The following is a 25,099-nucleotide window of genomic DNA, read 5'->3' on the forward strand; positions in this document are numbered from 1 at the left end:
CCCAGCAGCCACCTGCCCAGCAGCCACCGGCCCAGCAGCCACCTGCCCAGCAGCCACCTGCCCAGCAGCCACCTGCCCAGCAGCCACCTGCCCAGCAGCGACCTGCCCAGCAGCCACTTACAGCACAGAAGAGCGAAGAAACCTGCACTTTCCCCCGTTCAGCCCTTCGGGGCTTCGGGAATTACAAGGTTAACGGTATGTAACTTCGGTTACTACCAATTCTTGGAAAGTGCAGGCCAAAGAAGAAAGAAGAGGTCTTCGGGAGAAGAAGAGGGAGAAGATGAAGAAGAAGGAAGACCAGCCACTCGTCTCAAGATCACGGACTGGAGTCCGGAACAGAGCCCAGCAGAGATGCGTCCTGAAGGGCAGCCATACCAGAAGCGGATGAAGAGCTTCTTAACAACCTCTCCTAATTCAAAACTTACAATCAGACCAAATAACCCAGCAATTGCGACTCCTCCGGAAAAGGGGACGCATTGCTCCCTCCTCACAGATAGTGCCCCGTTGTGGCGTATTCCTGCTAGCCTATTAAAGAGTTAGCACCGAAAGGACTTCAGTGGACGGTCTGAAGGGGAATTACGTCGGGAGGACAGGCTTTATAAGCCTAGCCTTCCGCGGTCGGCCCATAAAATGGGTTCGGTAACGCTGGTATAACAACGGAATTGGAATGCAATTAAATCCGTCTTAAATTCACTATAATAATAATATACAAAAATTGAAAAATAAGAACCGAGACTAAAAGTGACCCTTTTAAAAACAAGCCCGATTAGAAAGATCCAGCAGCAAGGGACTCTGTCCAGGCTCTGCGATAAAGTAGGGAGTAATAGACTCCTGCCAACTTTGCATTCCATTCCATTCCATTCCCACGATTGGTCGGCAAGTTGCCATACGTTGTTTGCAGCCTCGTCATTCGTGGGAAAAGGGAATTTCTTTTCGACGGGCCGGTCTTATTGGGAGCAAAAATACCGATTTCTATCATAAATAGGTCCTTCCGTACCTGCGTTCCACCAAATTCAAAGCATCATGCCACCTAAGACCAGCGGTAAAGCGGCCAAGAAGGCCGGCAAGGCGCAAAAGAACATCGCCAAGGGAGACAAGAAAAAGAAACGCAAGAGGAAGGAAAGCTACGCGGTGTACATCTACAAAGTGTTGAAGCAGGTCCATCCTGACACCGGCATCTCCTCTAAGGCGATGAGCATCATGAACAGCTTCGTTAACGATATATTCGAGCGCATCGCGGCCGAGGCTTCCAGGCTCGCCCACTACAACAAGCGGTCCACAATCACCAGCAGGGAGATCCAGACCGCCGTACGGCTTCTGTTGCCCGGTGAATTGGCCAAACACGCTGTCAGCGAAGGCACCAAGGCCGTAACCAAATACACGAGCTCTAAGTAAGCGGATGGAGCTGGTTACAATAGGCCATGTACTAAATATAAACGGCCCTTTTAAGGGCCACCACATTATAATTGAGGTTAAAAACATTTTGGTTCTTTGCTTATTGTACAGGCATATAAATTGCTTTTTTATGTACATAAATAATAAAATGTATGTACTCCGTAACACGAGATATGTAAATAGAAAAAGAAAAAACATTTTCCTTACCTTACTATTGCAGTTTTCCTTTAAGGTAAAAAAAAAAAAATGAACAAATGTGTAAGTGTAATTAAAACGCTTCGTTACCATGGTTTCAGGGGGGGGAGGGAAATTCACACATCTTGCCCAAAGCAAAGAACGCAACAAATAATGTTTTTAACCTCAATTATAATTTGCGAAAAAAATTTATTTTCTGGCGCCGGCCTACGTTGCAGTTGTTGACTCAAAATGAAGAAATTGCATGTATACTGAGCTATCTGGAAAAAAATGTTGATATCGGCAGGCATTATACCGCACCAACAACTCAAACACCCCCCACCGCCCGCTATCCGCGAAAAAAAAAACCGCCGCAAACCAGAAAATCATTTCACTTGACATATTATTATTACTTACCCATCACACACACACACACAGGGAATGACCTTGAGGTAGGGGCGGTTGTCGAGTGAGTGGTAGCGCGTGCGCGCCATTGCACAAAATACACACTAACAAACGGGATGATAGATTCCGGTTACTTTTCAAAATCCAACTAACTACTACTGCTCCTCCTCCTCCTCCTCCTCCTCTTCTTCTTCTTTCTTCACCGCCTACTACTACTACTACTACTGCTACTACTACTACTACTACTACTACTACTACTACTACTACTACTACTACTACTGCTACTCATCTTCATCATAATACTGTTTCATTTTTTTTTTTTTTTGTGTTTTGCAAGCCGTTACTTACATAACGGCAAAGCATAGCTGATTTTCTAATAATTAGACTGCTTTCCTGAATTTAGATTAATCGATTTCCTGAACTTGTACATTAAAAGAGAGATTGATTACTGATGTGTAAAACAAAAACAAAAAAAATCGTAAAAAATAACTTTAATTACATACAAATTGATCTATTTATCAAATAAATTCAATTTAAGTGCTCGTATAATAGAAGTGACCATAAATGTTCCGCTAAGTTTTCATTTTATTTACTTTCCATGAAACCTGGCATAGACTCGCGTGGATGGGGCAATTCGCTGGTTGGTAAAGGGGTTTGGGGTCAATATCTGCATGTGGTGGGGCACATAATTTCCTTTGGGTAAATTAAACAAAAAAAAAAAAATTCAACCGACCAGAATTTATATTATAAAATGGAGTTTTTTATTTTGTAAGATTTTTTAATATACTATCTTTCTCCAATATTCAAGAATAACCAACCAATGCTAGGAGAAAGTGAATAAAAACAACTTTGTTGTCATCACGTCGTTTCTTCTTCTTTTTTTTTTTTTTTCAGCGTTAATATTTTTAACACATTTCACAATAAATGGCGTTAATTTGCGTGATATATATATATAATTGAAATATACCATTAACCGCTTTCATTTCACAACCGTCTTGTTTATGTCGCAGAGAACCCGGTTTAATTATGGTGAAAGCGATGAAGGCGCTGTATGCATAATTAGATTTAGGAAAATCTAATAAATATCAACCAACAAAAAAAAAGGTTATAAAAATTTATCCTAATGTGATATAGTATTTCAATAAATAATTTTCATTTTTTCTTTCCAGGATATAAGAAAACGTTTCCACAACACCGCTAAAGATAATTAGATGAGATTTTCAGGGTACAACAACCACGTTACAATACAACCCAACATGAGACATATTATTTAGCCTTAGAGAGAGAGAGAGAGAGAGAGAGAGAGAGAGAGAGAGAGAGAGAGAGAGAGAGAGAGAGAGAGAGAGTGAGTGAGTGAGTGAGTGAGTGAGTGAGAAAGAACGACCGAGTGAGTGAATGCCTGCGGTAGGTAGGGGCGGTCTTCTTATTATTTACTTTTTTTCTTATTAAATTACATTTTATGATTTTATACTCCATGCAACGGCGAAATCTCCGAGTATCGGAACAAATGAAATCAGATAGATAGATAGATAGATAGATAGATAGATAGATAGATAGATAGATAGATAGATAGATAGATAGATAGATAGATAGATAGATAGATAGATGTATATATAAAAAGACAAAAAAAATAAATAATAATAATAATAAATAAAATTTCAACGGCTATTTCAATGAAATTCGGATCTTCGGTCGCATTTTTCCAAATGTACTTGGTGGCGGCGTAGTTATACGTATACAACCTGAAGTGAATGTACCTTAAAATTACCGTACGGAAGGGGTCCGGGTACACTTAACTCTTGTTAACGTGAACGAAAACCGCGCGACCGACCGATCTTTAATTAAACGTGTATTAAATGTACGCGGACAGCGAAAAAAAGAAAACACAAACTTAATGCAAAAGTGATTCGCGTCCGGTCGGTTAAGAGAGGCGGCCCGAATTTTTTTTTGGTTTTTTTTTTCTTTTCTTTCCCTCCCCGACGCTTTTTATTCGTAAGACATTAAGCCATTAACCTGTGCCCGTAAGCCTGCGCATGTACGTGTGTATGTGACATATATATATATATATATATATATATATATATATACCGAGTGGGGCAGAAACCACCGGTTATATGTTTTGTATTTATGCAGAATTGTTGTATGTACGTTTTTTGTTTTGTTTTTTTTTTTTTTTTAATTTGGATTTATATCTTTTTTGTTTTTCTTTCCAGCGCTCCTGTTAACGTCAAACACGTCCAAACGTCTACACGTCTACAATCGTATGCTTGCATATCGCGCGTTGTGCAAACGGGTCGGCCGGCAGGAGTCTCTCTCTTCACTTCAGGCTAACGCAAAGCGTACGTATAATTCGAGCTACTTTATTTTTATCCCACTCTTATTTTCCCCCAACGGTTGATGTTATAGAAAAACTGAAAGTTACCGTACGACCGTCATTAGTTTATATCCGTCAGATTAATAATAATCGCATAGAATCCGATGAAAACTATTACTGTGTATGAAAACAGTGATGGGGATGTTGTCTAACCGTCGTACTTTGACGCTCGGACATATACATCGCAAAAAGATTGAATTCGCACACGTATCGTCGCAAAAACGAATCGAAAGAAACAACGGGATGTTTAACTTGGACGCGGGTGCTATATACAAATATTGCCACCGGTATTTACGATTTTTAAACGGTTTTACGGCGGTGCGACCACGCCGGTTCGGGATGTGTCCGGGATTTCGGTACCATTTAAGCTCCCGTACGGGCTGAAATCTAACGTTTAGCTCGTCACTACTGCAGCCCGGAATGTCGTTTACGAAACCGAACCGTGTACGTCGATAAAGATCGCAAGTTAAAGGAGAAAACGCGCGCCGAACGAACGGTGTAAGCACGATTCAGTGATGGCCGGGGTGACGTGCTAGCAGCCAAAGTCGCTGCTCCCTTTAAAGTCCGCCAAACTAACGTATATAGTAATAATTTTCCATTGGCTTTAGGCTCAGTAGTAGGCCGGAAGGAGGAACTATGCCGTCTGGCCGAGGATCTACTGATAGACGTGATACTGTTGTCTGAGACGTGCTTGAACCCAAACAAGCAACTGACCCTTCGGAACTATTTTACATATAGGACGGATAGGCCAGTTCGACCCGGATCTCACTCCTCTGGAGGAACTGCGGTTTTAGTCCACAGACGCCACATGCATACGCGCGTTGTTCTTCATACAAACGTGATGGAGCAAACGTGTGTGCATGTGGAGCATCTGGGCACGGTGTATCGGCTGGTTTCGGCTTATAGCAAGCCGAACGACGCGGTAACCGGCGCAGATCTGGATGCCGTGCTGGAAAATTGGGATGGGCCCATGATACTCATGGGCGACCTCAATGCCAAACACGTGTCATGGAACAGCAATCTGACAAATCCAAATGGCAGATTGCTGTACGAAAGGGCGAGAGCCCGCCGCTTGGTCGTCGTAGGCCCTGAGGTGCCCACGTTCGTGCATCGCTCAGGCAGATCTAGGCCTGACGTGCTGGATATCGCAGTCATGAAGGGGGGTACTCTCCCATTCATGATTGAAACGATAGAAGACCTCAGCTCGGACCATTCCCCTGTCCTGTTGGAACTAGGTCAGGCAGGGGGTGGCCGAGATCCCCCGCCTATACCCCGAAGGTCAGTTAACTGGAAAAGGTTCTACGAAACCCTCCAGCGGGAGTACAGGCCGGTAAATCCTGAGCTCCTGAACACCCCGGAGGAAATCGACGACACTGTCGGGCGCGTCACGTCGTCAATGACCGAGGCCCTGGCAGGCAGCTCATCGGCCAAGACTCGAGCAGTTGTTCGAAACGACCTCCCTCCTCATATCTCCGAAGCCATAACGGAGAAACGACGATTGAGGAGGAGATATCGAATCACCCTGTCCCCCGCTGATAAGCGGGCCTTTTATAATCAAACGGACAGGGTAAAACAACTGCTAAAAAGCCATCGAGAGGATTCGTGGAACGAATACCTCGCCTCGGTCTCTGACGACATCTCCTCGGTGTTCAGGTTGAACAGGAGACTGCGAGAAGGGAAGAAGCCTCGCCATCCGGTTGTGGGGCAGCGAGGTTTTCTTGCATACTCGGAGGCGGAGAGGGCCGAGGTATTCGCCGATACCTTGGAGGAGCAGTTCACTCCAAACCCCCCTCCCTCCCCGAACGACGAGCACACAACCGAGGTGGAATCCTTTCTTGTAGATTATTTCTCACAGGTGGAGGACGCCCCTCTAGAGATTGACCAAGTCACTGAAGCGGAAGTTTCCGCAGCCATTAAGGCCACAAGCCCCGACAAGGCCCCGGGTGTCGACGGGATCAGCGCCCGTGCATTCCGGAACATACCGGCCTCCGTGATTACGGCAATTTCGGTGATATTCACGTCCATTTTGTACGTTGGATATTTCCCGAATTGTTGGAAAACGGCCAAAGTCGTATGTTTACCCAAACCGGGGAAAAGTTTACTTTTCCCACGGAATTATAGGCCAATCTCCCTGTTACCGGTATTGTCTAAGTTGTTCGAGAGGATTTTTCTCGAAAAACTGAGGCGATACATGGAGGGAGAAGTGCGGCCCGAGCAATTTGGGTTCAGGGAGGGTCACTCAACTACCCTCCAACTGGTAAAAATAATAGATGACCTTGTCGGAGGCCTGAACAGGAAACGGGTGACTGCAGCCGTTTTTCTGGATGTGGCCAAGGCCTTTGACAAAGTTTGGCATAGCGGGCTGCTTTATAAGCTAGCGCGATCGGCGATCCCGTACCGCTATGTCAGACTGATGCGGTCATATCTACTAGACCGACATTTTGTCGTGCGCGTAGGGGAAACGATTTCCTCTACCAGAGAAATAGCCGCTGGGGTTCCCCAAGGAGCAGTACTTTCCCCGTTCATGTACACTTTGTACGTGAACGATATGCCGCTGTCGGAAGGGGTCAAAACGGCCCTTTACGCAGACGACACGGCATATTTCTACGAATCCGCAAATGTGGATTACGCGGTCCGGAGGCTCCAAAGGCAGCTGGACTTAGTGGAACCGTGGCTCGACATGTGGAGAATCAGGGTCAACGGTGAAAAATCGGTGGCCGTGATGTTCACATGCAAGACACGAAAACCGACCAGAGAGCTGGAAATCTCAGGGGAGAAAATCCCTTTTGAGAAAACAGTTAAGTACCTGGGGGTGGTGTTGGACAGGCGGCTTACCTTCGACGAGCATGTCAATTATGCGACCCGAAGGGCTAAGGCCGCCAGAGCCTCGCTATACCCAGTGCTGAACAGTGCCAGCCCGTACCCACTGGCAACTAAGCTGCTCATTTTTCGGCTGTACGTACTGCCGATTCTAACATATGCTTACCCGGCATGGGGGGCAGTGTTGAGCTCCTCGCTTCAAAAGAAGATCGAGGCCGTCCAAAACATAGCGTTGCGGACGATCTTTGGAGCTCCGTGGTTCGTCAGGAACGCCACTCTCCGATCTGATGCGAGATTTCAATCCGTGTCCGAGGTGGGGGTGGCGCAGGCGCGCAGACTGTTCGGGAGAGCGGCTGTGTCCGAACACAGTCATCTTCGGGACATCTGCAGAGAGGACCCAACTCCGACAGGTGTAAGGAAGCGGCCTCACGCCGTACTGGACGAACCACCGTGATGGTGCGGTGCGGTAGCCGAAAATCGACAAACCAGGCTTAGGGGCCTCCATATCGCATGAGCCATAAACGGAATAGTGCGTCAGACGCGTTTCCGGGGTCGCGAGTGATTAGTTTTTCGCGAGTTATATAATTTGAAGACTTCAAATACGGTAAGTCGCGCATACAACAAAAACGCGGTCTAAATTTAAAAAAATTTTTTTTTTTTTTTTTTTTGCGTGTTTTGTTCTGTTTCTCTTGTTTCAGAAACGGGAGAAACGTGGATGTGGAACGACTCGACGTGCCGTCTCATCCCGCCAGCCGAAAGAAAGTTATAATTAAGAATTTTTTTTTTTTTTTTTTTTTTTTTTTTTTTTTTTTTTTTTTTTTTTTTTTTTTTTTTCCGTGTGTGTGTTCTGTTTCTTCTGTTGCAGATACCAACAGCCACCACTAAACAAATGGTTTCTTCACTGCGGCCACGCGGTCCCCCCAACCCCTTCTCAGACACACGTGTGTCTGAAGGTTAATAATTACGTGGAGTGAATAATTACTGTTTACTTCTTCCACAAAAATCGCCGCCCCAAAACCGCGATCGCGAATAGGTATCAGCATTTGTAAGTTCCCTATTACCTTCCTTTCCTTTCAAGAAAGAAGAAAGAGGGAACGAGCCCAGCAGCCATCAGCCCAGCAGTCGCAAGCCCAGCAGCCACCTGCCCAGCAGCCACACCGGCCCAGCAGCCACCTGCCCAGCAGCCACCTGCCCAGCAGCCACCTGCCCAGCAGCGACCTGCCCAGCAGCCACTGACAGCACAGAAGAGCGAAGAAACCTGCACTTTCCCCCGTTCAGCCCTTCGGGGCTTCGGGAATTACAAGGTTAACGGTATGTAACTTCGGTTACTACCAATTCTTGGAAAGTGCAGGCCAAAGAAGAAAGAAGAGGTCTTCGGGAGAAGAAGAGGGAGAAGATGAAGAAGAAGGAAGACCAGCCACTCGTCTCAACATCACGGACTGGAGTCCGGAACAGAGCCCAGCAGAGATGCGTCCTGAAGGGCAGCCATACCAGAAGCGGATGAAGAGCTTCTTAACAACCTCTCCTAATTCAAACTTACAATCAGACCAAATAACCCAGCAATTGCGACTCCTCCGGAAAAGGGGACGCATTGCTCCCTCCTCACAGATAGTGCCCCGTTGTGGCGTATTCCTGCTAGCCTATTAAAGAGTTAGCACCGAAAGGACTTCAGTGGACGGTCTGAAGGGGAATTACGTCGGGAGGACAGGCTTTATAAGCCTAGCCTTCCGCGGTCGGCCCATAAAATGGGTTCGGTAACGCTGGTATAACAACGGAATTGGAATGCAATTAAATCCGTCTTAAATTCACTATAATAATAATATACAAAATTGAAAAATAAGAACCGAGACTAAAAGTGACCCTTTTAAAAACAAGCCCGATTAGAAAGATCCAGCAGCAAGGGACTCTGTCCAGGCTCTGCGATAAAGTAGGGAGTAATAGACTCCTGCCAACTTTGCATTCCATTCCATTCCATTGGCTTTAGGTTTACGGGATATATACCGTTTCATACCAGCGTTATCATCCGATCCGCACAACAGCAACAGCAGCAGCATCATCATCATCATCATGTCAGACAGCACCGCTACAGCTTCAGCTCCCGTCGCCACAGCGACAACTCCGGCCAAGGCAGCTCCAGGGAAAAAGGCGGCATCCAAAGCAGGCGGTTCGAAGAAGCCGAGGTCTAAGCCGGCGCACCCGCCGACAGCCGATATGGTCAACGCGGCGATCGCCGGTCTCAAAGAGCGCGGCGGATCTTCTCTGCAGGCGATAAAGAAGTACATAGCAGCCAACTACAAGGTAGACGCCGAAAAGTTGGCCCCGTTCATCAAGAAATATCTGAAAACGGCGGTCGCGGCAGGCGCCCTCACGCAGCCGAAAGGTAAAGGAGCGTCCGGCTCTTTCAAGATATCAGTGAAGGGCGAAGGCAAAGCCGCCCCGGCTAAGAAACCGTCCGCTCCGAAGCCGAAACCGAAGAAAGCCGCAGCAGCCAGCAAACCGAAGAGCGCTTCTGCGAAGAAGGCGGCCGCCCCGAAACCGAAGTCTCCATCGAAGGCGAAAAAGGTGTCCAAGCCGCCGACCAAGAAACCAAAGTCTCCGAAGCCGAAGAAGGCAGCAGTGAAGAAACCAAAGTCGCCCAAGAAAGCAGCCGCTGGAAAGAAGAAGTAAACAGTAAAATTATTATTTTACTGTACGTAAATTATTAACAAATGGCCCTTTTCAGGGCCGCCACCAACGTATGAGGTTTTTTCGTTATACGTGTAAAAATAATATTTTGCCTCATCATGTTTCGGTGCTGTGCCGAGCCAAAGAAAAGTGGGGCGGACAAAGATCCCCTCTCTGTCCGTCATTAAATTATCACACGGACGGAACGTGTGGACCGTCCGTAGTATAGTATATCTCTCTCCCCCCCCGGATAGGCATTATTTATAATTATACAGGAGAGATTTTTTTTTTGGAACTTTTATATTTTTATTTATTAGTAAATTACACCCCCCCGCACAAACGGGTCGATCTTGTATTATTTTGTTTTGTGTTATTATACACATACACAAATATTTTCATCTCTCCCATAAAATCCGTATGCCGGGCCGGCGGCATATATATTATGTATGCCGCCATATATTATATGTGTGTAGGCGGCGGCTCTCGGCCCCCTTTTTTTTTTTCATACACGGGAGCTTCGAATCCCGGTAATTTTCACACACATCAATCTCTCTCTCTCTCTCTCTCTCTCTAACCTTCCCTCCCTCCCTCCCGCCACGCTAACTCCTCCTTCTTTCTCATCGTCCGTCATATATATATGGTGGCAATTGCCTCTGAACTCGGTGGGTGGTTAAATAAAACAACAAACAGCAAGAAATATATGTATATTATATATATATGAAATTATGACAAACAAAATAAAGAACTTATTATAATATAGGGGGTGTTGTTGGTTGTGTTTTTTTTCCCCCAAATTCCCACCGAAAGTAACCCTGTCTGTACCTCTAAGTCCAGCCCAGCCAGGCCCTCCTTCTTTGATTGAAGAAAACAACCCCCAACCCGGTGAAGATAGAAAATTATCATTATTTTACTATACTCTCTCTATCTACTACTATATATATATATATATATGTGTTGGGTTGTGAATATTGGAATAATTTTTTCTTTGCAGTTTTATATATATGGAAAACAGAATAACATTGGTGGTTTTTTTTTTTTTTCTTTTCTCTTCGGCCGAAAAAAAAAAAAAAAGAACCAACCACAACATTTAAAAAACCTCGCATTAAAAATTGTGGCCCTGAAAAGGGCCGTTGTAAAGATTTTGAATATGATGGTAGTAGTGCGCGCGGACCGTACGTATACGCCACCTCAAATTAAGCTCTCTCTCCGCGAATACGACGAGCCAGCTGGATGTCTTTCGGCATAATTGTCACACGTTTGGCGTGGATGGCGCACAGATTTGTGTCTTCAAACAGCCCGACCAGATAAGCCTCGCTGGCTTCCTGCAGAGCCATGACGGCGGAACTCTGGAACCGGAGATCGGTCTTGAAGTCCTGCGCTATCTCACGTACCAGCCGCTGGAACGGCAGCTTGCGTATGAGTAGCTCCGTGCTCTTCTGGTATCTACGGATCTCACGGAGGGCGACAGTTCCAGGCCTGTAGCGATGAGGTTTCTTCACGCCGCCGGTGGCCGGGGCGCTCTTGCGTGCCGCCTTGGTCGCCAGCTGCTTCCTGGGAGCTTTGCCACCGGTGGATTTGCGGGCGGTCTGCTTGGTACGGGCCATTTTTCCTGACGGCAATAACTAGTCGGTGCTGCTGCTGGTTTACAAATTCACGCTGTTAAGACCTCCTGTTCGGATGCACAGAAAGCAATGCCCTAGAAAGTAAACGGGACCGGTATTTATTGCCGGCTCGGTCTCACGTGATTGGTCAAAATGGGCCGCTCCTATTGGCCGCCTCGACTGCCCAATCACGCGGCCTTAAGAGAGCATAAAAGTGAGGGATACCGGGACGGCGGCTTCAGATCGACTGACCTGCTCGCTGAGAAACAAGTTTTTTGCTCGTCATTTGAAGTTAAGCTGCTGCTATGACCGGTCGCGGGAAAGGAGGTAAAGGTTTGGGCAAAGGCGGAGCCAAGCGTCACCGCAAGGTCCTGCGAGACAACATCCAGGGCATCACCAAGCCGGCCATCAGGCGTCTGGCCCGCCGCGGCGGTGTGAAACGTATCTCAGGTCTCATATACGAAGAGACCAGAGGAGTACTTAAAGTGTTCCTCGAGAACGTAATCAGAGACGCAGTCACTTACACCGAACACGCAAAGAGGAAAACTGTAACCGCCATGGACGTGGTGTACGCGCTGAAGAGGCAAGGCAGAACTCTGTACGGCTTCGGCGGTTAAGCGGTCACCGTTCCCGCTGGTCTACGAATATTAAAACGGCCCTTTTAAGGGCCACCCACCAACCAAGAGGTTAATAAAATAGTAGTCTTATCTTTATGTGTAAATCATCATCAACTAAGAAGAAGAATTAATTTGATGATACAATTTACTTTTACCTTACCTGTGAGATAAAATATTTGTTTGACTGGCAGCAAAAGAGAGAGAGAGAGAAAAAAAGAAGTATATATATGTATGATGATTGATGATGTGTGTGTGTGTACTTTTTTTTTTACTTTTAAGATTTAAAATGAATTAATCCGCGTGTAGGTTTTTTATATCCATGTGGATCGTCGTCAGAACACTACTTACTACTAAGGAAGAGAGAGAAATTTACAATAACTACTACATTTTGTACTTGTGTTTGTTGTTGAGCTTACGAAAATTGAAGAAGGAAGGTACACAAGCAATACAACTTCTTAGTTAGTTAGTAGTAGTAGTAGTAGTAGTATACTGTACGATGTGTTGTTGTTAACTTCCCATTCAATATAATATGATTGATTGATTTTCTTCTTTTTTTTTTTTTTTGTATTCATTCCCTTGGACGGACCGGCCGGTGTGAACGGTGATTAAAAATAAATAGCATGCCGCATTCGTGCATATATATATATATATATATGTTTGGGACCTCAACAGGTTCGTAGCGGTTAAAAAGTACGTTCTCACCAGGACCTACCTTACAACCTCTATTATTATACTAACTATGTATGTAGGGGGGAAATTAATTTAAATGTGTATGTATTATTTATATGTATGTATCCACATCCACCCAACTGTGTGTTGTTTTACTTTAAAAGAATTTAATCATCATTTATGCACGCCAGTTCAACAAGCCTTTTTTTTTTAAACCTTTTCAAACATGGTGGCCCTTAAAAGGGCCGTTTTAATTTGTCTGACGATTGTTTGTGAAGTATCGGACCGGTGATTAGAGCGCTTCTTAAGCTTTCTTCTCGGTCTTCTTCGGCAGAAGCACGGCTTGAATGTTCGGCAAGACACCACCTTGTGCGATGGTGACCCCGGACAAAAGCTTGTTTAACTCCTCGTCATTGCGGATGGCCAACTGCAAGTGCCTCGGGATGATACGAGTTTTCTTGTTGTCCCTGGCCGCGTTTCCTGCCAACTCCAATACTTCCGCAGCCAAATATTCCATGACGGCAGCCAGGTAGACCGGAGCGCCCGCTCCGACACGTTCTGCGTAGTTGCCCTTCCTGAGAAGACGGTGGATTCTGCCCACCGGGAATTGAAGACCGGCGCGGGAAGACCGCGACTTTGCCTTTCCCTTCACTTTACCACCCTTTCCGCGACCTGACATCGTTTGGCTGCTGCTGCTGTGAACTTGGAATGAACAAACACGAAGGAATGACCCGACGGCCGTCGGTCTGACTCTATTTACGGTTTCAAGCACCGACCACTATTGGGCTCACCGTTGCCGTCGTCGCGGCGAAACCTTTCGATTGGTCAGTTCAGCCAGCTGTTTCGGTTCCTCGACCGCCATTGGTCGGGGCACCTTAAAAGTTAACGGTATCCGCAATTTTGGCGTTTCCTATACGGTCCGCCAAGTTTATATATAAACTTTAATGAAGGCCACACGATTGGTCGGCAAGTTGCCATACGTTGTTTGCAGCCTCGTCATTCGTGGGAAAAGGGAATTTCTTTTCGACGGGCCGGTCTTATTGGGAGCAAAAATACCGATTTCTATCATAAATAGGTCCTTCCGTACCTGCGTTCCACCAAATTCAAAGCATCATGCCACCTAAGACCAGCGGTAAAGCGGCCAAGAAGGCCGGCAAGGCGCAAAAGAACATCGCCAAGGGAGACAAGAAAAAGAAACGCAAGAGGAAGGAAAGCTACGCGGTGTACATCTACAAAGTGTTGAAGCAGGTCCATCCTGACACCGGCATCTCCTCTAAGGCGATGAGCATCATGAACAGCTTCGTTAACGATATATTCGAGCGCATCGCGGCCGAGGCTTCCAGGCTCGCCCACTACAACAAGCGGTCCACAATCACCAGCAGGGAGATCCAGACCGCCGTACGGCTTCTGTTGCCCGGTGAATTGGCCAAACACGCTGTCAGCGAAGGCACCAAGGCCGTAACCAAATACACGAGCTCTAAGTAAGCGGATGGAGCTGGTTACAATAGGCCATGTACTAAATATAAACGGCCCTTTTAAGGGCCACCACATTATAATTGAGGTTAAAAACATTTTGGTTCTTTGCTTATTGTACAGGCATATAAATTGCTTTTTTATGTACATAAATAATAAAATGTATGTACTCCGTAACACGAGATATGTAAATAGAAAAAGAAAAAACATTTTCCTTACCTTACTATTGCAGTTTTCCTTTAAGGTAAAAAAAAAAAAATGAACAAATGTGTAAGTGTAATTAAAACGCTTCGTTACCATGGTTTCAGGGGGGGGAGGGAAATTCACACATCTTGCCCAAAGCAAAGAACGCAACAAATAATGTTTTTAACCTCAATTATAATTTGCGAAAAAAATTTATTTTCTGGCGCCGGCCTACGTTGCAGTTGTTGACTCAAAATGAAGAAATTGCATGTATACTGAGCTATCTGGAAAAAAATGTTGATATCGGCAGGCATTATACCGCACCAACAACTCAAACACCCCCCACCGCCCGCTATCCGCGAAAAAAAAAACCGCCGCAAACCAGAAAATCATTTCACTTGACATATTATTATTACTTACCCATCACACACACACACACAGGGAATGACCTTGAGGTAGGGGCGGTTGTCGAGTGAGTGGTAGCGCGTGCGCGCCATTGCACAAAATACACACTAACAAACGGGATGATAGATTCCGGTTACTTTTCAAAATCCAACTAACTACTACTGCTCCTCCTCCTCCTCCTCCTCCTCTTCTTCTTCTTTCTTCACCGCCTACTACTACTACTACTACTGCTACTACTACTACTACTACTACTACTACTACTACTACTACTACTACTACTACTGCTACTCATCTTCATCATAATACTGTTTCATTTTTTTTTTTTTTTGTGTTTTGCAAGCCGTTACTTACATAACGGCAAAGCATAGCTGATTTTCTAATAATTAGACTGCTTTCCTGAATTTAGATTAATCGATTTCCTGAACTTGTACATTAAAAGAGAGATTGATTACTGATGTGTAAAACAAAAACAAAAAAAATCGTAAAAAATAACTTTAATTACATACAAATTGATCTATTTATCAAATAAATTCAATTTAAGTGCTCGTATAATAGAAGTGACCATAAATGTTCCGCTAAGTTTTCATTTTATTTACTTTCCATGAAACCTGGCATAGACTCGCGTGGATGGGGCAATTCGCTGGTTGGTAAAGGGGTTTGGGGTCAATATCTGCATGTGGTGGGGCACATAATTTCCTTTGGGTAAATTAAACAAAAAAAAAAAAATTCAACCGACCAGAATTTATATTATAAAATGGAGTTTTTTATTTTGTAAGATTTTTTAATATACTATCTTTCTCCAATATTCAAGAATAACCAACCAATGCTAGGAGAAAGTGAATAAAAACAACTTTGTTGTCATCACGTCGTTTCTTCTTCTTTTTTTTTTTTTTTCAGCGTTAATATTTTTAACACATTTCACAATAAATGGCGTTAATTTGCGTGATATATATATATAATTGAAATATACCATTAACCGCTTTCATTTCACAACCGTCTTGTTTATGTCGCAGAGAACCCGGTTTAATTATGGTGAAAGCGATGAAGGCGCTGTATGCATAATTAGATTTAGGAAAATCTAATAAATATCAACCAACAAAAAAAAAGGTTATAAAAATTTATCCTAATGTGATATAGTATTTCAATAAATAATTTTCATTTTTTCTTTCCAGGATATAAGAAAACGTTTCCACAACACCGCTAAAGATAATTAGATGAGATTTTCAGGGTACAACAACCACGTTACAATACAACCCAACATGAGACATATTATTTAGCCTTAGAGAGAGAGAGAGAGAGAGAGAGAGAGAGAGAGAGAGAGAGAGAGAGAGAGAGAGAGAGAGTGAGTGAGTGAGTGAGTGAGTGAGTGAGAAAGAACGACCGAGTGAGTGAATGCCTGCGGTAGGTAGGGGCGGTCTTCTTATTATTTACTTTTTTTCTTATTAAATTACATTTTATGATTTTATACTCCATGCAACGGCGAAATCTCCGAGTATCGGAACAAATGAAATCAGATAGATAGATAGATAGATAGATAGATAGATAGATAGATAGATAGATAGATAGATAGATAGATAGATAGATAGATAGATAGATAGATAGATGTATATATAAAAAGACAAAAAAAATAAATAATAATAATAATAAATAAAATTTCAACGGCTATTTCAATGAAATTCGGATCTTCGGTCGCATTTTTCCAAATGTACTTGGTGGCGGCGTAGTTATACGTATACAACCTGAAGTGAATGTACCTTAAAATTACCGTACGGAAGGGGTCCGGGTACACTTAACTCTTGTTAACGTGAACGAAAACCGCGCGACCGACCGATCTTTAATTAAACGTGTATTAAATGTACGCGGACAGCGAAAAAAAGAAAACACAAACTTAATGCAAAAGTGATTCGCGTCCGGTCGGTTAAGAGAGGCGGCCCGAATTTTTTTTTGGTTTTTTTTTTCTTTTCTTTCCCTCCCCGACGCTTTTTATTCGTAAGACATTAAGCCATTAACCTGTGCCCGTAAGCCTGCGCATGTACGTGTGTATGTGACATATATATATATATATATATATATATATATATATACCGAGTGGGGCAGAAACCACCGGTTATATGTTTTGTATTTATGCAGAATTGTTGTATGTACGTTTTTTGTTTTGTTTTTTTTTTTTTTTTAATTTGGATTTATATCTTTTTTGTTTTTCTTTCCAGCGCTCCTGTTAACGTCAAACACGTCCAAACGTCTACACGTCTACAATCGTATGCTTGCATATCGCGCGTTGTGCAAACGGGTCGGCCGGCAGGAGTCTCTCTCTTCACTTCAGGCTAACGCAAAGCGTACGTATAATTCGAGCTACTTTATTTTTATCCCACTCTTATTTTCCCCCAACGGTTGATGTTATAGAAAAACTGAAAGTTACCGTACGACCGTCATTAGTTTATATCCGTCAGATTAATAATAATCGCATAGAATCCGATGAAAACTATTACTGTGTATGAAAACAGTGATGGGGATGTTGTCTAACCGTCGTACTTTGACGCTCGGACATATACATCGCAAAAAGATTGAATTCGCACACGTATCGTCGCAAAAACGAATCGAAAGAAACAACGGGATGTTTAACTTGGACGCGGGTGCTATATACAAATACTGCCACCGGTATTTACGATTTTTAAACGGTTTTACGGCGGTGCGACCACGCCGGTTCGGGATGTGTCCGGGATTTCGGTACCATTTAAGCTCCCGTACGGGCTGAAATCTAACGTTTAGCTCGTCACTACTGCAGCCCGGAATGTCGTTTACGAAACCGAACCGTGTACGTCGATAAAGATCGCAAGTTAAAGGAGAAAACGCGCGCCGAACGAACGGTGTAAGCACGATTCAGTGATGGCCGGGGTGACGTGCTAGCAGCCAAAGTCGCTGCTCCCTTTAAAGTCCGCCAAACTAACGTATATAGTAATAATTTTCCATTGGCTTTAGGGATTCCTTCCTTGGCTTCTGAAGTGAAAGGACGTGAATTATAGTGTCTCTGTGCAGTGCTACTAGGAACCGGCTTCTGCAGTACTTTATACCTGGATCGACTGGCTACCTGACCGACCATGTAGAGGAGTGCTGTTAGGACAACCGCTGTGCCGCACCTGCCTGTATAGCAGGCTATTGTTCTCCATTCAGCTAAGTCTATAATAGATTTTATTTCTAAAGAACTATTGTATTATGTAAATTGAACTTTGCTAAGTCGTTAATAATACATTTAATAGCCTATACAAATTTTGTATAGGTCTATTGTTAAGCCATATAGAATAATTTAATTTTAAATTATTCTATATAAAAGGAAAGACTAACTTTCCATTGTTATTATTATTTCTTGTATATTGTTATTTCAGGAAGTGTAGTTCTAAGAAGTGCTAGTTTTAATTTTTAATTTTAAATTTCTAAATTTTTGGTTGTATTTTCTCCTTCATGGAAGGAAAAATAAGGCCTCCTCCACCCCGTTCTCCCACCCCGGACCTATCCGACGGTGGAGAGGAAAGCGGGTCTGGCGCTAGGAAGCGCCAGAAACGCCGGAACTCCGCGCCTCCTATGGAGGCGGAGCCCGTAGCGGGCTGCAGCAAGGCTGCAGCAGCCGCCAACCCGCAGGCTGATGATGGGGCCCCATCACAGCCTGCTACCGTAAGGCGGGAGAAAATCCCGCCAATTATGCTGGACTGCCCTAAGGAGTGGCCAGCATTAGCGCGCGACATTAAGTCGCGTATCGGGGGACGCCTGGTGGCAAAAAGCACCGGGCTTTCCATCAGGCTGCAGCTGGGCAGCGAGGCAGATTACCGGGCGGTGCAGAGTTTCCTGCACTCCAAGGGAATCGCCTTCCACTCCTTCCAGCTCCCAAAGGATCGGGAGCTGAAGGTGGTTATACGGGGGATCCCCTATGGGGCTGCCCCGGAGGAAATAAGGGAGGAACTGACCTCCCTTGGCTATGAGGTAGTTTCAGCTAAGAAGCTCCTCACGAGGGACGGTCGGGAAACCCCGACCTGCCTTGTGGCCCTTAAAAGGACCCCTTCGGCCCGTACCATCTACGACCTTGGCAGTCTTTTTTACTGCAAGGTCGCAGTGACTGCGTTTGTGTCACGAGGGGGGCCACCCCAGTGCCACAGATGCCAGAAATTTGGACACTCGTCCAATTACTGCCAGAGGGCCCAGCAATGTGTCAAGTGTGGTGGGGACCACGACACTGCCACATGCGTTAAGCCGCGTGAGGAACCAGCCTCATGCGTTAATTGCAAGGGGCCTCACCCGGCCAATTACCGGGGCTGCCCTTATTATAAGGAGCAGGTCAACAGGGTCAAGGGTATTAAAAAGCCCGCGACTTTAGACGGCCGCAGCTGGGCCCGTGTTGCCGGTGGGGGAATATCAGCCCCCAAACCGGAGGTGCCGGCACCTGTGGCCAAGGCGGTGGTGAAAAAAGGGGAGGTACCCTCCCCAACACCCGCCAAGCCAAAACCGGCGGCGACCACCAAGAAGGTGGTAAAACAAAAGGCGGCGACAAAGCCGGCCCCGGCGAAGAAGGCCAAGCCTTCCTCGACGGGAAAGGCAAAGCCTGCTCCGGCTGGGAAGGCCAAGCAGGCTGTTAAAAACACCGCGGCCCCTGTGGCCCCGCGCCCCACCAAAAGGGCGGCCGCGCCAAAAGGCACCCCCAGCGGCAATCCGAAACCGGCTACCCCGTTGGAGACCACTGGCAGGGACTTCCTGTCGCAGATGACAGTGAAGGATATCCTGCCAGATATCATGATGGTTTTGCCACGCCTGCTCCAGGCAAAATCTCTCAAGGACTGTATTCAGTCCTTAATAGAGTGCCTCATGACTGTACTGTCCAGGTATGGTTAGGCCCACCCTCAGACTCTTGCAGTGGAACGCCAACTCAGTAGTAGGCCGGAAGGAGGAACTATGCCGTCTGGCCGAGGATCTACTGATAGACGTGATACTGTTGTCTGAGACGTGCTTGAACCCAAACAAGCAACTGACCCTTCGGAACTATTTTACATATAGGACGGATAGGCCAGTTCGACCCGGATCTCACTCCTCTGGAGGAACTGCGGTTTTAGTCCACAGACGCCACATGCATACGCGCGTTGTTCTTCATACAAACGTGATGGAGCAAACGTGTGTGCATGTGGAGCATCTGGGCACGGTGTATCGGCTGGTTTCGGCTTATAGCAAGCCGAACGACGCGGTAACCGGCGCAGATCTGGATGCCGTGCTGGAAAATTGGGATGGGCCCATGATACTCATGGGCGACCTCAATGCCAAACACGTGTCATGGAACAGCAATCTGACAAATCCAAATGGCAGATTGCTGTACGAAAGGGCGAGAGCCCGCCGCTTGGTCGTCGTAGGCCCTGAGGTGCCCACGTTCGTGCATCGCTCAGGCAGATCTAGGCCTGACGTGCTGGATATCGCAGTCATGAAGGGGGGTACCCTCCCATTCATGATTGAAACGATAGAAGACCTCAGCTCGGACCATTCCCCTGTCCTGTTGGAACTAGGTCAGGCAGGGGGTGGCCGAGATCCCCCGCCTATACCCCGAAGGTCAGTTAACTGGAAAAGGTTCTACGAAACCCTCCAGCGGGAGTACAGGCCGGTAAATCCTGAGCTCCTGAACACCCCGGAGGAAATCGACGACACTGTCGGGCGCGTCACGTCGTCAATGACCGAGGCCCTGGCAGGCAGCTCATCGGCCAAGACTCGAGCAGTTGTTCGAAACGACCTCCCTCCTCATATCTCCGAAGCCATAACGGAGAAACGACGATTGAGGAGGAGATATCGAATCACCCTGTCCCCCGCTGATAAGCGGGCCTTTTATAATCAAACGGACAGGGTAAAACAACTGCTAAAAAGCCATCGAGAGGATTCGTGGAACGAATACCTCGCCTCGGTCTCTGACGACATCTCCTCGGTGTTCAGGTTGAACAGGAGACTGCGAGAAGGGAAAAAGCCTCGCCATCCGGTTGTGGGGCAGCGAGGTTTTCTTGCATACTCGGAGGCGGAGAGGGCCGAGGTATTCGCCGATACCTTGGAGGAGCAGTTCACTCCAAACCCCCCTCCCTCCCCGAACGACGAGCACACAACCGAGGTGGAATCCTTTCTTGTAGATTATTTCTCACAGGTGGAGGACGCCCCTCTAGAGATTGACCAAGTCACTGAAGCGGAAGTTTCCGCAGCCATTAAGGCCACAAGCCCCGACAAGGCCCCGGGTGTCGACGGGATCAGCGCCCGTGCATTCCGGAACATACCGGCCTCCGTGATTACAGCAATTTCGGTGATATTCACGTCCATTTTGTACGTTGGATATTTCCCGAATTGTTGGAAAACGGCCAAAGTCGTATGTTTACCCAAAACGGGGAAAAGTTTACTTTTCCCACGGAATTATAGGCCAATCTCCCTGTTACCGGTATTGTCTAAGTTGTTCGAGAGGATTTTTCTCGAAAAACTGAGGCGATACATGGAGGGAGAAGTGCGGCCCGAGCAATTTGGGTTCAGGGAGGGTCACTCAACTACCCTCCAACTGGTAAAAATAATAGATGACCTTGTCGGAGGCCTGAACAGGAAACGGGTGACTGCAGCCGTTTTTCTGGATGTGGCCAAGGCCTTTGACAAAGTTTGGCATAGCGGGCTGCTTTATAAGCTAGCGCGATCGGCGATCCCGTACCGCTATGTCAGACTGATGCGGTCATATCTACTAGACCGACATTTTGTCGTGCGCGTAGGGGAAACGATTTCCTCTACCAGAGAAATAGCCGCTGGGGTTCCCCAAGGAGCAGTACTTTCCCCGTTCATGTACACTTTGTACGTGAACGATATGCCGCTGTCGGAAGGGGTCAAAACGGCCCTTTACGCAGACGACACGGCATATTTCTACGAATCCGCAAATGTGGATTACGCGGTCCGGAGGCTCCAAAGGCAGCTGGACTTAGTGGAACCGTGGCTCGACATGTGGAGAATCAGGGTCAACGGTGAAAAATCGGTGGCCGTGATGTTCACATGCAAGACACGAAAACCGACCAGAGAGCTGGAAATCTCAGGGGAGAAAATCCCTTTTGAGAAAACAGTTAAGTACCTGGGGGTGGTGTTGGACAGGCGGCTTACCTTCGACGAGCATGTCAATTATGCGACCCGAAGGGCTAAGGCCGCCAGAGCCTCGCTATACCCAGTGCTGAACAGTGCCAGCCCGTACCCACTGGCAACTAAGCTGCTCATTTTTCGGCTGTACGTACTGCCGATTCTAACATATGCTTACCCGGCATGGGGGGCAGTGTTGAGCTCCTCGCTTCAAAAGAAGATCGAGGCCGTCCAAAACATAGCGTTGCGGACGATCTTTGGAGCTCCGTGGTTCGTCAGGAACGCCACTCTCCGATCTGATGCGAGATTTCAATCCGTGTCCGAGGTGGGGGTGGCGCAGGCGCGCAGACTGTTCGGGAGAGCGGCTGTGTCCGAACACAGTCATCTTCGGGACATCTGCAGAGAGGACCCAACTCCGACAGGTGTAAGGAAGCGGCCTCACGCCGTACTGGACGAACCACCGTGATGGTGCGGTGCGGTAGCCGAAAATCGACAAACCAGGCTTAGGGGCCTCCATATCGCATGAGCCATAAACGGAATAGTGCGTCAGACGCGTTTCCGGGGTCGCGAGTGATTAGTTTTTCGCGAGTTATATAATTTGAAGACTTCAAATACGGTAAGTCGCGAATACAACAAAAACGCGGTCTAAATTTATAAATTTTTTTTTTTTTTTTTTTTTTTTTTTTTTTTTTTTTTTTTTTTTTTTTTTTTTTTTTTGCGTGTTTTGTTCTGTTTCTCTTGTTTCAGAAACGGGAGAAACGTGGATGTGGAACGACTCGACGTGCCGTCTCATCCCGCCAGCCGAAAGAAAGTTATAATTAAGATTTTTTTTTTTTTTTTTTTTTTTTTTTTTCTCTTTCGTGTGTGTGTTCTGCTTCTTCTGTTGCAGATACCAACAGCCACCTCAAAACAAATGGTTTCTTCACTGCGGCCACGCGGTCCCCCCAACCCCTTCTCAGACACACGTGTGTCTGAAGGTTAATAATTACGTGGAGTGAATATTTACTGTTTACTTCTTCCACAAAAATCGCCGCCCCAAAACCGCGATCGCGAATAGGTATCACCATTTGTAAGTTCCCTATTACCTTCCTTTCCTTTCAAGAAAGAAGAAAGAGGGAACGAGCCCAGCAGCCATCAGCCCAGCAGTCGCAAGCCCAGTAGCCACCTGCCCAGCAGCCACCGGCCCAGCAGCCACCTGCCCAGCAGCCACCTACCCAGCAGCGACCTGCCCAGCAGCCACTGACAGCACAGAAGAGCGAAGAAACCTGCACTTTCCCCCGTTCAGCCCTTCGGGGCTTCGGGAATTACAAGGTTAACGGTATGTAACTTCGGTTACTACCAATTCTTGGAAAGTGCAGGCCAAAGAAGAAAGAAGAGGTCTTCGGGAGAAGAAGAGGGAGAAGATGAAGAAGAAGGAAGACCAGCCACTCGTCTCAACATCACGGACTGGAGTCCGGAACAGAGCCCAGCAGAGATGCGTCCTGAAGGGCAGCCATACCAGAAGCGGATGAAGAGCTTCTTAACAACCTCTCCTAACTCAAACTTACAATCAGACCAAATAACCCAGCAATTGCGACTCCTCCGGAAAAGGGGACGCATTGCTCCCTCCTCACAGATAGTGCCCCGTTGTGGCGTATTCCTGCTAGCCTATTAAAGAGTTAGCACCGAAAGGACTTCAGTGGACGGTCTGAAGGGGAATTACGTCGGGAGGACAGGCTTTATAAGCCTAGCCTTCCGCGGTCGGCCCATAAAATGGGTTCGGTAACGCTGGTATAACAACGGAATTGGAATGCAATTAAATCCGTCTTAAATTCACTATAATAATAATATACAAAAATTGAAAAATAAGAACCGAGACTAAAAGTGACCCTTTTAAAAACAAGCCCGATTAGAAAGATCCAGCAGCAAGGGACTCTGTCCAGGCTCTGCGATAAAGTAGGGAGTAATAGACTCCTGCCACCTTTGCATTCCATTCCATTCCATTGGCTTTAGGTTTACGGGATATATACCGTTTCATACCAGCGTTATCATCCGATCCGCACAACAGCAACAGCAGCAGCATCATCATCATCATCATGTCAGACAGCACCGCTACAGCTTCAGCTCCCGTCGCCACAGCGACAACTCCGGCCAAGGCAGCTCCAGGGAAAAAGGCGGCATCCAAAGCAGGCGGTTCGAAGAAGCCGAGGTCTAAGCCGGCGCACCCGCCGACAGCCGATATGGTCAACGCGGCGATCGCCGGTCTCAAAGAGCGCGGCGGATCTTCTCTGCAGGCGATAAAGAAGTACATAGCAGCCAACTACAAGGTAGACGCCGAAAAGTTGGCCCCGTTCATCAAGAAATATCTGAAAACGGCGGTCGCGGCAGGCGCCCTCACGCAGCCGAAAGGTAAAGGAGCGTCCGGCTCTTTCAAGATATCAGTGAAGGGCGAAGGCAAAGCCGCCCCGGCTAAGAAACCGTCCGCTCCGAAGCCGAAACCGAAGAAAGCCGCAGCAGCCAGCAAACCGAAGAGCGCTTCTGCGAAGAAGGCGGCCGCCCCGAAACCGAAGTCTCCATCGAAGGCGAAAAAGGTGTCCAAGCCGCCGACCAAGAAACCAAAGTCTCCGAAGCCGAAGAAGGCAGCAGTGAAGAAACCAAAGTCGCCCAAGAAAGCAGCCGCTGGAAAGAAGAAGTAAACAGTAAAATTATTATTTTACTGTACGTAAATTATTAACAAATGGCCCTTTTCAGGGCCGCCACCAACGTATGAGGTTTTTTCGTTATACGTGTAAAAATAATATTTTGCCTCATCATGTTTCGGTGCTGTGCCGAGCCAAAGAAAAGTGGGGCGGACAAAGATCCCCTCTCTGTCCGTCATTAAATTATCACACGGACGGAACGTGTGGACCGTCCGTAGTATAGTATATCTCTCTCCCCCCCCGGATAGGCATTATTTATAATTATACAGGAGAGATTTTTTTTTTGGAACTTTTATATTTTTATTTATTAGTAAATTACACCCCCCCGCACAAACGGGTCGATCTTGTATTATTTTGTTTTGTGTTATTATACACATACACAAATATTTTCATCTCTCCCATAAAATCCGTATGCCGGGCCGGCGGCATATATATTATGTATGCCGCCATATATTATATGTGTGTAGGCGGCGGCTCTCGGCCCCCTTTTTTTTTTTCATACACGGGAGCTTCGAATCCCGGTAATTTTCA

At 46.3% G+C, this 25,099-nt stretch overlaps 7 protein-coding genes across 7 annotated transcripts; 5 read left to right on the plus strand and 2 right to left on the minus strand.

The window, feature by feature from the left end:
- The first annotated feature begins 932 nt into the window (after positions 1–932).
- Positions 933–1,881, plus strand: LOC142334396 (histone H2B). Its single transcript, XM_075382376.1, has one exon. It carries the CDS (start codon positions 1,024–1,026, stop codon positions 1,393–1,395), a length of 372 nt encoding a protein of 123 aa, XP_075238491.1. The 5' UTR covers positions 933–1,023; the 3' UTR covers positions 1,396–1,881.
- Positions 1,882–9,164: 7,283 nt separating this feature from the next.
- On the plus strand, positions 9,165–9,898 carry LOC142334371 (histone H1-like). The gene has a single exon (XM_075382350.1). It carries the CDS (start codon positions 9,236–9,238, stop codon positions 9,833–9,835), a length of 600 nt encoding a protein of 199 aa, XP_075238465.1. The 5' UTR covers positions 9,165–9,235; the 3' UTR covers positions 9,836–9,898.
- A 1,035-nt stretch (positions 9,899–10,933) lies between these two features.
- LOC142318395 (histone H3) lies at positions 10,934–11,509 on the minus strand. Its single transcript, XM_075354978.1, has one exon. It carries the CDS (start codon positions 11,434–11,436, stop codon positions 11,026–11,028), a length of 411 nt encoding a protein of 136 aa, XP_075211093.1. The 5' UTR covers positions 11,437–11,509; the 3' UTR covers positions 10,934–11,025.
- Positions 11,510–11,616: 107 nt separating this feature from the next.
- Positions 11,617–12,264, plus strand: LOC142334409 (histone H4). The gene has a single exon (XM_075382388.1). The coding sequence runs from the start codon at positions 11,739–11,741 to the stop codon at positions 12,048–12,050; it is 312 nt and encodes a 103-aa protein (XP_075238503.1). The 5' UTR covers positions 11,617–11,738; the 3' UTR covers positions 12,051–12,264.
- Positions 12,265–12,844: 580 nt separating this feature from the next.
- Positions 12,845–13,437, minus strand: LOC142334382 (histone H2A). The gene has a single exon (XM_075382361.1). The coding sequence runs from the start codon at positions 13,396–13,398 to the stop codon at positions 13,024–13,026; it is 375 nt and encodes a 124-aa protein (XP_075238476.1). The 5' UTR covers positions 13,399–13,437; the 3' UTR covers positions 12,845–13,023.
- Positions 13,438–13,741: 304 nt separating this feature from the next.
- LOC142334398 (histone H2B) lies at positions 13,742–14,690 on the plus strand. Its single transcript, XM_075382377.1, has one exon. It carries the CDS (start codon positions 13,833–13,835, stop codon positions 14,202–14,204), a length of 372 nt encoding a protein of 123 aa, XP_075238492.1. The 5' UTR covers positions 13,742–13,832; the 3' UTR covers positions 14,205–14,690.
- A 9,204-nt stretch (positions 14,691–23,894) lies between these two features.
- LOC142334365 (histone H1-like) lies at positions 23,895–24,628 on the plus strand. Its single transcript, XM_075382344.1, has one exon. It carries the CDS (start codon positions 23,966–23,968, stop codon positions 24,563–24,565), a length of 600 nt encoding a protein of 199 aa, XP_075238459.1. The 5' UTR covers positions 23,895–23,965; the 3' UTR covers positions 24,566–24,628.
- Positions 24,629–25,099: the final 471 nt, after the last annotated feature.

This window comes from Lycorma delicatula, chromosome 1 (genome assembly GCF_047948215.1).
Source record: "Lycorma delicatula isolate Av1 chromosome 1, ASM4794821v1, whole genome shotgun sequence".
In the NCBI taxonomy this organism is placed as follows: domain Eukaryota; kingdom Metazoa; phylum Arthropoda; class Insecta; order Hemiptera; family Fulgoridae; genus Lycorma; species Lycorma delicatula.